Raw genomic sequence first — 15,593 nt, 5'->3', positions numbered from 1 at the left:
TTTTTAAACCACCCAATGCAGCTCCCCAAATCTTTTTCTTAGTGCATTCTAACTTCTAGGACTCCATGGAGAAAAGGTTTTCATAGGCTTCATTCAGTGAAGTAATTAGTTCCTAATAAAATTCAGCAGGAATCCAGGTTAAAACTCCCATTTGCACCTTTGGAATCTTCCCTGTTGAGTTTCACCTTATGACATTGTTAATTCATATCTCACATGAATTATCTCACCTTTTCATTACGTGTGACTGCATTATGCACTGTTGTATGATTTCTCAGAATACTAAAGAAAACACTGTAAAATACTGTTACCAAAATGTATGCTGAAAATTTTGTTTATTGAGCTGTGCCATCTTATAAGGTTTAATGGAACTTAACAAACATGATGAAAAAAATAAGACTTCAGTTACTAAGGCACCTTTTTTTTTTAATAGAAGTTGAGTACATCTAGTCCCTTAATTACAACTTTGCGAGGCCTAGAGTCAGGAATGAGTCATGCAGCTGCACAAACTAAAGGAACTTTGCTAATAACACCATTACAGTGAAGTGCTAAAAAAGGCTTACTGCGGGTATCTCAGAAGGAAGTACTGTTCACTTAAGGAACTCCTGGGAAAATAATACATGGAAGAAAAACTTGCACATTGTGCTGACAGGGAAATAACCTCGTATTACAGCATTCATCTACAGTCATTCTGATTGATCATGCTGCACGAGGGCACTGAAACAGTATTTTGTACGACACGGTTCAGAACTGCATCCGAGCCCAGAGCAAGGAAAGCACAAGAACCAGACGAGTATCAGACTTAGACCAAAATGCACACTTAACAGTGACTCTGCTTTCTATGAGCAAGCTTTCCTCTTTTTCCTTCCATGTTACCGTAACATAAAAGGGATCCCGCAAGGCTTCTGTCCTGAGACTTCGGTGTCTTCCCTTCGCTAATGTAAGCAAAACAGAAAATGTTTAGAAAAACACATTTTATTTTCAAACTTCTTTTATCCTGGGAATCAAAACAGACCAACTTGCTTTACCTTTTAGCGCCCACAAACAGTGCTAGAGCACTAAGAAACCCTCTCGTTCTGAACAACTCCTTGAAATATCCGAGGCATTTTCTGTTTCTTTCTCACGTTTCTGCGTTCAAAGCCCTCCCTAAAGCGCCGTGCCAAGCTGCCCCCGACTCCCCCGCTGCTCGCAGCGGCGACCCGGCCCAGCGCCCCCGCCCCCGCCCCGCGCCCAGGGCCTCGTCCCGGCCCGGCCCGGCCCCGCGGCCTGAGTCACGGCGGGCGGCGGCTGCCGAAACCGCCGCGTTTCGCCTCACGACACGCCGCCCGCCGCCGCCAACGGCCCCAACGTTCCCAACGGCCCCCCAAACGGCCCCAGCGTTCCGAGAAGCCCCCAAAACGCTCCCAGCGCTCCGAGCGGCCCCCCGAGCCCCAACAACGTTCCCAACGGCCCCAGCGCTCCGAGCGCCCCCCCCGGGCCCCAACAACGGCCCCCCCGGCCCCAGCGCTCCGAGCGGCCCCAACAACGTTCCCAACGGCCCCAGCGCTCCGAGCGCCCCCCCCGGGCCCCAACAACGGCCCCCCCGGCCCCAGCGCTCCGAGCGGCCCCAACAACGTTCCCAACGGCCCCAGCGCTCCGAGCGGCCCCAACAACGTTCCCAACGGACCCAGCGCTCCGAGCGGCCCCCCCGGGCCCCAACAACGTTCCCAACGGCCCCGAGCCCCAACAACGGCCCCCCCCACCCGGCCCCGCCGCCGCCGCCCGGCGCGTCCCGCCCCCCCCACCCCCCCATCGCGGCGCGGCGCGGCGGCCGGGCATGCTGGGTAGGCGGCGGCGCTGAGGCGGCGCCCGGGCGGCCGCCCGCCCCCGGCGCTGGCTTGCGTCAGCCCCATCCATGTTCCAGAAGGGCGGCGAGGGCCGGCGCGGCGCCGCTCCCGGCCTCGGCGCGCCCCCCCCCGCGGCCGCCGGCCCCCGCCGCGCCGCCCGGCCCCGCTCCGATGGTGCCCGCGGGGCGCCATGAGCCGCCCGTCCTCCGCCGGGCCCGGCGCTAGCAAGCCCTGCGGCAAGCAGCAGCACGGCCCGCCGCCCGCCGCCCCCGCCGCCGCCATCGCGGCGGCCGGCGCCGGCTCCTCCGCGGTGCCCGCCGCCGCCGCCGTGCTCTCGGGCCCCGGGGCGGCGGGCGGCGGGCCGGCGTCGCCGCAGCACCACGAGCTGACCTCGCTCTTCGAGTGCCCCGTCTGCTTCGACTATGTGCTGCCGCCCATCCTGCAGTGCCAGGCCGGGCACCTGGTGTGCAACCAATGCCGGCAGAAGCTGAGCCTCTGCCCCACCTGCCGGGGCTCCCTCACCCCCAGCATCCGCAACCTGGCCATGGAGAAGGTGGCCTCGGCCGTGCTCTTCCCCTGCAAGGTAAGGGCAGGCGGGCCGCCCTCGCCGGGAGGCTGCGCCGAGCGTGGAAGGCCCGTCGGTGCCACCGCGGGCGCCTGGCTCCCGGGCAGGGGCCTGGCCCCCGGGCAGGGGCCCACCGCGCCGCGGCAGGCGGGCACGCTCGCTGCGAGCAGGAATGGGAAACACGGAAGGCAAAGCAAGGGCGCGCCGGTTATCTTATGCCAGCGTAAGGAGGATCTAACGCCCTCCCCGTGCCGCTAAGGCACATAATCCACAGCTAGCAGTGCTTTTCCTCATTCTTGCTTTCCGTCCGAGGCTCTCCTTAAGCTGCCGGTCTGTTTTACATACAACTCTGCGCGTATTCTCTTCGTGTTCTGCATGCGCTGTGGTGGCTCAGCCGGCTGCCGCCCCGTGACCTCGGCACGGCCAGCGGCAAAGACCGAGCAACAGCGTCGCCCTCGTAGCACAGGCTGAAAAGCTCCCTCGGATCGTAGCGCTTGTCCCTTCCACCTCCCTGCTCGTTCTTCCGGACTGCCCTCTCCTCTGCGACGCAGGGCAGCGTGCTTCCATGCATGTACGAGCAGGATGCAGCTTACACCGAATCTGAAGCACGTTGCCTAAAACTGGCATACCTTTTAATGTAAGCAAAATATTCTTCCCACCCGTCTAGGTGGGGAAGAACTCCCCTAGGCAAGGACCCATACCCGGGTAGTGAGTACGTAACAGTAGACTACAAATCCCAGATTTATTGTAGGCAGTGGTTCAAACAAAGACAAATTCACTAGCGCTGGTTGCAGCTGTGCACAGGATTCAGCATAAAACTTCAGACATTCTCAACTCTCAGTCACATCAGGTTCCCCCAGAAAACACAGGGGAAAAGCACAAACATTTGGGTATTTTGGTATGAATGCTATCTTGAAGTCTTTTTTTTTTTTTTTTTTTAATGCCAAAGGACTACATGGTCTTTTTTTGGACCAAAAACTAAATGGTCAACAAGTTCCAACAGTCTATTGACCGGTGGGGGGAAGGAACGGTGTGACAGTGTTTGGCTATTTGTACGGTTGCATCTGATGGCACAGGGAACGGGCTGGGGGGGAGCACCACTGCTGCAGGATTTCCCAAGTAAGGCTCTAGTTCATCTTGCTAGTTTGGTACAGAAATACTACAGTTCATTAGAAGACTAAGGAACTTTCTAAGATTGATCCAACATAAACTGCCAAGTGAAACTGTTGTCGCTTATAGGTGGTGATGATTTCTGCGTCTTCTGTTTAAAATACTACCCCTGCTCTCCCTGAGGATACCCTAGGAGTTCCTCGTGCTGCTTCTCACTGGAAAATGAGAAACAGCACCGGGGACTTTCCCAGAGCCACCACGAGAAGCAAACCTGTAGCTTTGCAAAGTCTCCATTTTCCACTGGTCTATGTCTCCTTCCTTCGCTTTCTTTCTTTCCCATAATAAAAACAGAATGAAAAAGGAGGTACTTGCTTGACCTCCATTAGCCTGTTTCATGTTTCTGCAGATTTCTAAAGTAAAATAACATGATGGAAATGTCACCAAACTTTAAAAACAAAACTTCTAATTATTCTTTCTGGTTGACTGAAAATCCTGCTCTAAGTCTTGTCTTGAGTATTTGGCACACTCAGTAGTTACAAAGCCTAGAACTTTTTTTTCTTCAAATATTTTAATCTGTGCTGATATTTAGTTTTGAAAAATTGTTTGATGGAGGGAGCAGAAATTCTGTTGCTGTGTCTTTAGGTAGTTTTCTGCAGCCCTCCTTTGGAGGGACAGGGACTGATAAGCTGTCAGGTCAATAATTACCTTTGAATTTTTTTAAAGTCTGTTCTGACTGTCTCAGCGCTATTTCGAGTATTTGGATTAAATATTTGTCTCAGGTTTTTTTTACGTGAGTTGTCTTTAAAAGCACTAGGTGAACTGTTCTGAAGTTCATATCCTCCCTAACACACGTTCATCAGGATGGCAGATAGGTGCACAGAGATAATGCTGAGTGGATCCTTTCTGTGTCTTTCTGGGGTCCCCAGATGCTCACGCTGCCATATCAAAAGCAGTTCAAAACCACAGGGCTGAAGTGAGCAAGGGGCAGATGCAGGACCTGCTAAAACCTTCAGCGATGTGGAATATGAGAGGAGACTTTTAAAACGCACAGCTGGCTGTGACGAGGAGAGAGCGGCGGTCAGAAAGGCGAGCAGCAGAGGCCTGGCTCTGCCAGCCGCGTGGTGAGATCCTGAAGTGAGAACTGCAGTAGTCGTGAATCGCGTGTACCCGTGAAAAGGCAGTGCGTGGCAGCAGCCCCCGGCCAGCCTGCAGAAGCCGGACCCATTAACGACGCCGGGGCTAATGGCACCTTCGCTGCACGGCATCTGTGGTGTTGCGTGCGGCATTTCAAGCGCTGTCCGTGGTTAGAGCAGCTCCCTTGTGAGGACCGGCTTGATCACGAGACAACGGGACGGCCGCGGGCACCTTTCTGCGCCGCTGGTAACGCAGGGCTCTGCTCCGCTGCTCAGCTCTCGACTCTCATGATGGTGATAGCAGATGGAACGCAGCACTAGTGCATTGCTCCTTTCCTACACCGAACAGAGCAAGAAGTTCAGTGAGTCAGATGCCCAGCTGTGACTGATTCTTGCCTAAGGGCATAAAAACATTCAGTGCGGTTTTTTTTTCCACTGAAATGCTGCCCTAGTTTTCATTTTCTAAAGTGTCTTGTCAGTCTAATCTGTGACAGCTGGTATTCCCTAGCTGTCCTAATGAAATTGGTGCATCAACACTGGAACAGCTCTTCCGACCAAAATCCTCCAGCCTCTGCTTCTTGCATTGAAATACAACACTGATCCATGCAGGATACAAATCTCTGCAGCACTGGAACTGCCAGACAAGACACCTGCTCTTCCCAACTGCTTTGTGGTTAAACAAAGTGTGGGAGAAAGAAGGAAAACCTACAGAGTCTTTCCCTTAAAGACAAGAAGATAAGACATTCCTCACATTTAACTGTCTGGCTTAAATTTATTCAGTTGTTAATAGAAAGGTTGCTTAAGCCCTTAATTGGTGGGACTGGCTTGTTCATCCCTTGAGGTTGTCTTTCTCTATGGGTAGACGAGCAAGCACCAGCAGAGAAGTATGTTTAAACATATCTCCTTCCCTCCCCCATCCTCCTCCCCCCAAAAACCCTCATCTGAATAAAGATCACTACATCTTTCAGGCAAGTTTCAGTTCACGTATATCAGTTGTAAACACTTCTCCCCTTGGGCACTCTCTAAATATAAATAATAATAATAGACTAGTTCATGTAAAAATACTGTATTTCCAAAAATTCCTTCAAGTATTACTTGTGCGATTAACATCATGCTCTCTAAAACAAGTTTAGAGCTACACAGCTGCCCTGTCGGCATCAACAGCGGCTTGGAAAAGGGAGAAAGGGAGGGAGGCAGAGGAGGCTGGGAGTTTGGAATCACGGAGGAAGCCCCAGTGCTCGGGTAGCTCAGCACCCTGGTCACAGGACTGGGCATGTTTGGGCACCGAGCCTGCCTCAAGAGACTGGGAGCTGTTGGTGTTTTGTCGGGCTCTGAGATAATCTAAGACTTTAGTCTGTGCTTCTGGGAATGGCAGAATCTCCCACGGGGACGTGCAGGAAACACTGGGCTGGGTTAGCGTTGGCCGGGGGTTGGTTTTGGTTTCTTGAAACAGGCACCTGAAGGCTAGCACAGAGCTGGAGGAGTCTGAGAGAGAGCTGTTGACCTGGCAGCGGTCAGCGTTCCTCCCCTTGCAGCCGCGCAGCGGGACCTTTGTGCAGGCAGGGGCTGCGGAGGGCAGGCTGAGCAGCGGTGCGGGGCTGAGCGGCATCCCCGCGGCTGCGCTGGGCAGGGGGCTGCGCTGCTTGCGCAGAGCTGTTGGTCGCCGCAGGCAGGGACTTAGGGCAGCCCCTTGGCAGCACTGCCCTGGTCACGCGCGCACCGCTGGCACGGGAGCTGTACTTGCGCTCCTGCGAACTCCCTGGCCCAGGCCCCACAGACGGGGGATGCTGGACTGGAAAGCGGGGAGCTTGCTCAGCTTTGCATCCCAGACCGCGTAGCGTTACTGCTCGGTGTGCAGGAGCGCGTCCTGCATAGTCTCTGGCTTACCAAACCCTGACCCACTGCAGAGCTCTCTTCCCTCCAGCTGTCAGCACACGCGGAAGCTGTTGCTCCTCGTGGAGGCAGAGCAGTAAATAAGTGTTTGCTCCTGTTTCCCTCTCACACGCTTTCTTTTATGGGGATTTTTTTTTCCTACCATGACTAATTCCAGCTTTAAACCTTTTCCCAAGAGCAGCAAAGTGAAGTTAGCATATGTTAACAGTTTTCACTGTTTCTTCTTAGCCCCAGAAACGGCAGCAAGGCTGTCAGGACCGTAATGTCTCACTTTGCTGCTTATGTAAGTTACAAGCAACAAATGCGGAGAGGAGCCGTCTCCCCAAGTCGCGCTGCACCGGAGCGCAGCGTGCTGCAGCAGCACCCAGCAGCCTGAGCAAGAGCCACGGCCCCGCTGCACAGCTGCACCGCGCAGCTGTACCGAGGGGCGGGAGCTGGCCCTGTGTTTTACCGGTGTTTTTCACTGCACTCCAGTTAATATGAAAGAACAAATAAAGGGAGTGGTTTGCCCGGAAGAGTTCTCTGCAGTTTTAGAAATAACTCTATGAAGGGTAGTAGAAATAAGTAGGGCTGAGATGTGATAAAGCTAACAGAAAATGGGTATTTGATGTTACTTGCGGCTATAGCCACTCTGAGGCTCCATAAATGCTTTAAAAATATATATATAATTATTGCAGTTCTGCACTTCACAGGGCTTCTGCAAATACATTTAAAGGGCAATTTAAATCTTAAAGTCACAGTACAGTTACTGAAAATATAAAATGCTTTTTAATGCTCTAAGTAATCTGCACAAGTTAAAATGCACATCAGAAATATACTCAAACTCCTAATTAATGAATACCCAAAGGAATTCAGTGCTTTTCTTTCTCCTTTTAAATAAGTGCAAATAGAAATAATATAAAAGTGCTCTTTAGTCATGGAGCTTATTTAATTTGGATTTAGATTCTTCTGTGACTTCAGGTGTTTTTATCCAGTACTGGATATGAAAGAAAATAAATCTTGTAATTTGTAAGCTTCACGAACAGACACTAGAATCCATTTTTATAGCAATTGTGTGAGATACACTGTGACTGTTAGCTGCTAAAACTTGGAACTGTGGCCTGGCCAACAGCAAGGCGTGGGAGGGGACATTTCTAGATTTAACCACTTAATGCAAAGTTTACTGTAAAGCAAGTAGAGTTGCAAATGTTTATTTTCAGCTACAAAAACTACAGCCTTCACGTACCCACCCGTATCAGCCATCATCTCTGTCCTGCAGTGTTTTGCTAGCCTTTGTGATGGGACTTGACAGACAGAGCTGTTCATGCTTGAGCGATCCTGGCTGCGGCCATGGAGATGACGGGAGACCAGCACTCCAGATCTGTGCTGTGTGAAGCTTTAGAGGGTTCCTGCTTGTGTTTCAGTTTGTAGTAGAATTTACCTCCAACACACACAGTCAAAAATTAGCCCAGCACCAAGGAAAGAATATGCAACAACATACTCAGTACTTGTTTACACACTGATAGCAACCCTGCTGGGTAGCTACCTGGAATTGCATTTAGCAACATAGAACTGAAAAAAAAGTTTCCTGCATAGTACATCAGTACGGTGACTAAATCAATTTAACAATAAGTTATATATGAAAAAGATCTATTTTCCTTATTACATATAAGCAGTGACTAGAAAAGCCAAGTACCTGAAGCTTAATTTTCCAGGGGATTGCAACTCCGTTTTTTTCCAGCTTTCCTGAGTGTGGTGATTCTTTGCATCTTGGAAGTTAGGACAGAGATACCTCACACAGAATGAGAGTCTTCCAATGCAGCCCTCTCTAACTAGATAAATTAATGTTTCTGAGTCTTCAGATGGTCCTGATCCTTTTGAAGAAAAATGGATCCAATAAATTCACTTTACTAACTTCCTGTAGACAGATGGTAGATGGTAGGCAGAACCTGTGTCCTTAGACACCACCAGTTGCTACACCGCCAATTCCAAGAGAAAGAACAACAGACTTCCCATGTAAGCAAACAGCTAGCCAACTGGAATTGCCTATTCATGTCATTATTGCAAACATACATACTTCTGTATGTTGACTAGATGTATATATATATGGATTAATTGACTAATGCTGACTCCACAGCCTTTTCAGAGCTTTTCTTTAATTAAAAAAGAAGAAAAAACCTGTCATGTTAAAGATTTTAAGGAAACAAACTAAACCTAAATAAGGTCACACTTCCTATTCCCAAGACATAGTAGACTCCAATAAAGCATTCCTCTGCTTTCTTTCTGATCAAGATATGTGTTTATGTTGCCTACCATTTACTCTTTACTCTGTTTCTAATTGATCAGCAATCCCTTACGTGGGGAGGTCTGCTTACAGTCCTCTACTTGCATATGTGTATGGAGCCTGCACGTTCCTTACGAAATGACATAACACTGATTGGCCTTTTCCTGGGTGAGCCATAACAGAAGAAATAGCTTTGCTAGCAAAGCAGAGTTTATAAATATACTCTGCCAGGCAGCTGGTTGTAGCCTAAACAGACTTCCTCAGGAGCACAAGTAAATGAATGTTTTGAAAGGCTGGAAGGATCTTAAAACCCAGAGCAGGGACAGACAAAGTGCTGGAGATGAGAAAAGCACAAAAGGGTTTAAATCTTCATTGTGATCCTAAACATTGCCATTATACATACAGGAACAGGTAGGCCTTTTCTTTACTGGAAGCATAATTTGTATCTCAGGCTACCTGTATGCTACAGGAAGAGTCTGCTGGTTAGACTCAGGTAGGGATTTGGACTCTGCAGTCTATTCCCAGCTCTGCCACTGATTTCCCATCTGGCTTCAGACAAGTTGCTTGAATCCTGTGTCCCTGCCTGCCTTCTTTAGGAGGTATATAATACTGGACTGTCTTCCCTAAGCACGTTCAAGCCTAACCAATGTTTTCAAAATGCGTTAAAACATGTGGAAAGATAAGTCTATCAAAATGAAATTCAGAGCAACACATGTGAAGTGACATACATGACAAAAATGTGTAATCTTAAATTACATATATAGTGATGAGCTCTGACCCAGCTTTTTCCTCTAAGGAAAGAAAATATGGTGCTAAAATAAACTATGCAAACATGTCTTGGAACATTGTACTATGCAAGAAAAAGAATACTAGAAATGATTAGGAGGGCAATGAAAATGCAGCAAACACTCATGTCAGCATAGGCCTTAGTGGCACACCTGCATTTTTAATACCATGTGTAGTCCAGGTTCCCCCATTTCAAAAAGGATATAGCAGAAGTGGAAAAGGTACAGAGGGCAATTAGATCAAAGGTATTGTATAACCTGTACGCAAGGAAAGACTAACCAGGCTTTTCAGTTTGAATAAGGGGTACGATAAGGATCAATGAAACGACAAGCAGCGTGAAGACAGCAAATAAATGTTTTCTATTCAGTCTCTCCCACTATCTGCAGGGCTCTCCAAATGAATCTAGCAGTGATGGGTTCAGGAACAAACCGGAGGAGGTACAGGCTGAAAGCGATAGTTGGATAAATTCATGGAAGAAAAATCTAGTGGGGGCTAATGAAGACAAAAAAACCCCAACCTTTGGAACCCATGAGAGTGTCAGGGAAACGCCACTATTTTTGCTTGCCTTGTTCTTACTCTCTTATTTTACATCCACCACTGGTTGCTTTCAGAGATGGGATGCTAGCCTACACAGACTTCCCATCTGGCCCAGCCCAGCAGCTTATATAGTCTTTATTGTTATGGAAATTAGGCTTGTCAGCCACCATAACAGGGCTCGACCCTAGGTTCCCGCAAGTAAAGTTCAGAGCCAAATCAAAACAAATTAAATAATTAAATATTAATGACGCGCATGCCGTAATTACAGCTCGAGCTGGGTGCCTCCGAAGAGGGACCCTAACATAAACAAATCCTGGGCAATTATAGTTGTTTCAACTTACATTTCCCACCCCTCACGTGGTAGTTAGACCAATAGTAATTTTTTGGTCTTGGGTCTCCTGCTCCTCACTGGGTCTCATTGTCATTCTGAGCTAAGCTGTTTTTCTCCTTATTTTTGTTTTTTGCGGTCTCTGATGATGGTTGTACGTCAGTTTTTGTCAGGTCTTACTGTTGTGTCGCAAGGTCCTGAGGAGGAGGAGGAGGTGATTCTAAATCATAACAGTTAACACTGCCCCAGCAGTGAGCTAAGGCTTTGTCCCTCAAGGTCCTAACGCCCTGCACTGGTCTTATTTCAAAGCCTTGACACCCTCCCTTTCCGAGTGTGAGATGCAGGAATGCAGACTGCTTGTACCTTCCTTATCTTCCTAGCTTGAACCAGCTCTGAGGCCCCCTTTCTTACTGGACTAAGTAAAAGTTCATTATTTTATCTAAGTGCGGCCTAACGCTTTGGCAAATTTAGCTACTCATGCTAAGCAAGTTTTATATAAGTTGTGCTAAGCGGCTACCTCTAGACAGTTTCAGTTCGCTATTCTTTAACATTTATATTAATAAGGTTAAACTCAGAGATGCTGTTCAATGCATTGCTTGGTTCAGGTGTCAAGAAGGGTATGAAAGTGGGGCAAAAAGAACCATGAGGTTGTACAAATAAGTAGGTCACTGCATTACACGACAAGGCAGCAGGCACAACAGGCCACAAGTTTGGCCTCGATGGGGCTTTTGACTTTGACTGGAGAACGCCCTTTCTTCCACCTTCGGCATGCCTGTGCAGAACTCATGCTTTTCCTGCTCACTGGCCATACACATCTGAATAAATCGTTTAGCAGGGGATTAAGCAGCAGGGGCAGACACAGTAAATGAAAACTTATATTAACTCTTTATGGCCTATAAAACAAGCTCTTACGGAACAGAAGTACAAGCTAGAGCTCTGTCCCAGTATTTCTAGCATTGTGCTTGCAACAAGGGTGATTTGCTGGAAGTGAAGAGGATTTGACTCCTTGCATCTTGGGCATTTAACCCAGTGAGCCAAAACGTCTCGTGCTCATGTTGGCTGAAAACAAGCATTTAAAAAATCTGACTTTCCAAAGTTAGTTGAACTTTTCTTTAAGCCTATCCAAATTTATTTTTTCAGACTTTCTTTTGTCAATTCGAACATACTCTTTAACATGGCTTGCAGTCCTCATTACCCTCAAAGCTTAACAGTGCCCACCTGCAAAAAAAGGTAGCATAGCATCTGTAAGCAGCCATGCATGCATGTTGTAACCTGTGTGACAATATTAGCAGTTTATCTCTGCAGATAAGGAAGAATCCTCTATGAATGTGAAGGTTGCATAGTGTACATCTAGATGTGATTTTCCTGCTTACTTGGAGGGTTGCCAGCTGAAACATAGCAGAAGCCAGAGAAGAGAACCTTGACTTGTTGGTCTAAAAGTATGAGTGAACAAGACAGCTATAATCCTTAATACTAATGTCAAGAACCTGTTGAACTTTGTATTACACAAGGTTAAAAAAAACTTTAACTTTCTGTTAAGTCTCTGTGCCAGTCACAGATGATACGCTTGGTCTGTTGTTTTGCTAACAAAATGAGCATAAGTGACAAGTTCTGCACAGATGTGAGCTGTAAATAAGCAGGTATAAATATGAGTGTGTTAAGCAGACTACTAAAGATTACACATTTTGTCATTTAATAAATTCAGGCTTAGCAGGCTGATTTTTGGTCAGGTTGGTCTCTCAAGCTGTTACTCCAAGATTAACTATAATGATAGAGGCCTCTGGGCCCACCTAGTCGGCCTTAAGGGTGACTTGCAAAAGAAGATTTAAAAAATGGGCTTTTGCTCTTTTTCCTTGATGATATGTAGAGATGGTCTGAAAGATCCTTACCTACAATCTATTTTGATATTAGAATCATGTGGCTTCTCAAATTAGATGGATTTTTAGTTAGATTATGGAAGAGTATGGATTTTGGTATCCCTTTAACCGCAGAGACTGAAACATTTCAAGTAGAGGGGCACAATGTCAAAAATTCACCTATTCCATTCTTCCAGTGAAGGTGCAAGAGCTTACAGCAAATATACTAGGTCCTCCAGAAAACTAACATCCTCAAACTGCTGAGACTAAAAAAAGTCTTTTGAGTTTTTGGTGTACGCCTCACAAAAACTCACTGGACATGCACAAACACATCCATCCTTTTGTTGCAGATCAGCTGTAAGCATTTCCTGATTCCTAAGCAGCTACTTCTGTCTCCACCACAATTCCTCATAGCAGCCTTGACTGTATGATGAGTTGTGACCATGAATTAATTCTCCTTCTACAGAAACAAGTGTAAATGCATAGAGCAGTGTGGGCAGTCAGGATCTTAGAATGGAGGTGGAAGTCAGTAAATGTCAAGGTATTTGCCATGTGCATAAGGCATCATGAGCAATGTAAGTCCCTGTGGCAACCATCACTTGACAGTGTCCAACATAAATAAGCTGGGGAGGCATCACAGCATAGTGCATCGGCTTTTTTGTCAGAAGGTGTTTTTGAACTAAAGAAACTGGTAATAAAATGAGCATGTCTGAATCGGTGCTGAAAGACTTAAGCTTTCTTATTAGACAGATAGAGGAGAGAGTCTGTGTAGCTTCCCTTTTCCTTGCAGTTTAGTACCTTGTGTAGGTCTTACTCCTGTCCATGGAGAAAGGACATGGCTTGTCTCACCATGGCAAGAGCAGGGGAACTAAGCTGCTGGGGAGAACAGGAAAGATTTTTTCATGTTTTTCTACAGAGGTAGTGTGTAAGAAATATGTTCATTGTGGACAGCTAGACTCACTGAAAAAGTAAAAGCACCCCAGCAAAGTAACACTGTAAGTTGCCCACAGACTTTAAGAGAAGTTAAATGTTACTTATCTGTGCTCTAAGCTTATGCTTAGTGAAAAGAATCATTTTTCCTTTTGCTTCTCACAGTTGCAGAGCATTGAAACTAAATTTAAAACTGTTGGGATTCTGCATTTGAATTTAATGGAAGTGCTTTTGTTCTGTGATGGCAAGAAGGTACATTTATTAAAAATATTTCACTCTACTAGCTGTTTGTTGAAACTAGAATCCTTCATTCTTTATAAAGAAAAGAAAATTCATACCGTGACCACTTCAACTGATCTGAACTGATCAGATCTAACTACAACTGAGCCTAACAATCCATTTCATCTACGTGCCTGCATTAAAAAAGCAACCACAAAACACAAGAACCACCTATTTCAAGTGAAGACTAAAATAAATAAAGCTCAGCTCTGAATTCAGAGCTAAACAGAAGTACACAAGGTAAAGTTTGCAATGAAAACAGGAGGTCTGGGTGATCACCAGTGTTTCCAGTTCATAGGTGGGAACAGCAGACACTAATGCTGGGTGTGTTTCTTGATGGCTTGTATTTGATCTTTTTGCAGTATGCCACAACAGGCTGTTCACTGACACTCCATCACACAGAAAAGCCAGAACACGAAGACATCTGTGAGTATCGTCCCTACTCCTGCCCATGCCCCGGTGCCTCCTGCAAATGGCAGGGATCTTTGGAAGCCGTGATGTCCCACCTAATGCATGCCCACAAAAGCATTACCACCCTTCAGGGAGAAGACATAGTTTTTCTTGCCACAGACATTAACCTTCCAGGTGCTGTTGACTGGGTCATGATGCAGTCATGCTTTGGTCACCACTTCATGCTGGTGTTGGAGAAACAAGAGAAGTACGAAGGTCACCAGCAGTTTTTTGCCATCGTGCTGCTCATTGGCACTCGTAAGCAAGCGGAGAACTTTGCATACAGACTGGAACTGAACGGCAACCGTCGCAGGCTGACCTGGGAGGCAACCCCCCGCTCCATCCACGATGGGGTAGCTGCTGCCATATTAAACAGTGACTGCCTAGTTTTTGATACGGCTATAGCACATCTTTTTGCTGACAATGGAAACCTTGGAATTAATGTGACTATTTCTACATGTTGTCCGTGATATATTTGTGTAGTTAGTGAAACCTAGGCTGTCTGGACATAGTGCTTTACATTTACTAAGAGTTTTCTTTTTGTTCTGCTTTTTTTAAATGATCTTCAACTATGTCTTCATGTACATTGAGGTTCCTAACTAGCCAACATTTTTAACTTTGAAGAGAAGATGAACAAGAGTGTCCTGTAAGTAATATGAGCAGGAAAAGGTTTTTTTAATTCTTGGGTGCCTTAGGAAGATTACACACACACTTTTTTTTTTTTTTTTAAAGAGTGCTTCCATTAGACATGTGGCTTAAGAGACTAGAAGGACTGCATTCCTGTTTAGAGAATACCCAAAAGCCCTTTCAGCAGGAAAAATGACTCTTGCTGACTTGCTCTCATCAGTGGGCTTTCTTTAAAAGTTTTAGTAGGTGGGAAAGGAAAGATATCCAAGTAACCTCTCAAGTCTGAGATGAGTAGTTGTGGCTAAAAGGGGAACAATAGGTACTTTAGTGTTGCTCCTCCATTTCCTGCTCCTCCATTTCCATATTAGAAAGGGATGGGCACTGGATCATTTGCTGTGTTTTTAGAAGAAAAAAGGACGGAGGGACTAGGGTGGAGCACTGCAGCTTTTACAGAGCTTGGGAATTGCCAATTCCTGTCCACTTTAGGAAGTTCAGTGAGCCCAACACATGGCAAAAGTGCTCACAGCTGGGTGCTAGTAAAAGCAGGAGGCACAAATCTAATATCTCTCAAACAGCTAGAGCCGATAATATAGAAGTATATTCAAGCTGTCTACATTGCAGCTTCCCTTGGAGACATACTTGATTACTGATTATTGTAAAAGACTAATTAGAATAATATAGCAAGAGCTTTACAGCCAGTGTCATGTCATTTGCTATTTAAGTTTTGTTGCCATATTTACTTTTATTTTGTAATAAATATTTTGCAAAAACTACACTGCATCATGTGCTATACTAATGAGTGAGCAAGTGAGCGAGAGTGTGTGTTAGCTGTTACTTTTAGGTCACTGCATTCTGCACCTCCCTGAATCTGTTGGGCTTTTCCTGTGCCACGTATCAAGACTCCAGCCACCAGACTAGTTCACCAAGGTGAGAGGCACTTTTGCAGCCTGAACAGCACAACCAGATGGGTATTTGATTCCCAGGTGCAGCAGTAACACTCTGACTCATGTAAA

At 46.7% G+C, this 15,593-nt stretch overlaps 1 protein-coding gene and 2 long non-coding RNA genes across 4 annotated transcripts; 1 reads left to right on the top strand and 2 right to left on the bottom strand.

Moving 5' to 3' along the window:
• Positions 1–315: 315 nt before the first annotated feature.
• LOC112989123 (uncharacterized) lies at positions 316–1,444 on the bottom strand. The gene is made up of 2 exons (XR_003260732.2): positions 1,026–1,444; positions 316–932 (listed from the first exon to the last, which is right to left on the bottom strand). It is a non-coding gene; the product is annotated as an uncharacterized LOC112989123 (long non-coding RNA).
• Positions 1,445–1,832: 388 nt separating this feature from the next.
• Positions 1,833–15,353, top strand: SIAH2 (siah E3 ubiquitin protein ligase 2). The gene is made up of 2 exons (XM_026110037.2): positions 1,833–2,406; positions 13,866–15,353. Exons 1-2 carry the CDS (start codon positions 2,014–2,016, stop codon positions 14,421–14,423), a joined length of 951 nt encoding a protein of 316 aa, XP_025965822.2. The 5' UTR covers positions 1,833–2,013; the 3' UTR covers positions 14,424–15,353.
• Positions 3,112–13,859, bottom strand: LOC135329145 (uncharacterized). 2 transcript variants are annotated; one of them, XR_010390381.1, is made up of 2 exons: positions 7,750–13,859; positions 3,112–4,967 (listed from the first exon to the last, which is right to left on the bottom strand). It is a non-coding gene; the product is annotated as an uncharacterized LOC135329145 (long non-coding RNA). The 2 variants fall into 2 exon arrangements; XR_010390380.1 differs by having other exon boundaries at positions 7,754–13,859.
• Positions 15,354–15,593: the final 240 nt, after the last annotated feature.

This window comes from Dromaius novaehollandiae, chromosome 9 (assembly GCF_036370855.1).
Source record: "Dromaius novaehollandiae isolate bDroNov1 chromosome 9, bDroNov1.hap1, whole genome shotgun sequence".
NCBI lineage: Eukaryota > Metazoa > Chordata > Aves > Casuariiformes > Dromaiidae > Dromaius > Dromaius novaehollandiae.
Note: the sequence above shows the minus strand (reverse complement) of the source record. Positions and strands in the feature narration are given on the sequence as shown.

Excerpts from the sequence above, each read along its gene's own strand:
- SIAH2 (XM_026110037.2), top strand. The coding sequence starts at position 2,014 with ATGAGCCGCCCGTCCTCCGCCGGGCCCGGCGCTAGCAAGCCCTGCGGC. Across the intron at positions 2,407-13,865 it reads CCGTGCTCTTCCCCTGCAAG|TATGCCACAACAGGCTGTTC; the intron begins GTAAGGGCAGGC and ends ATCTTTTTGCAG.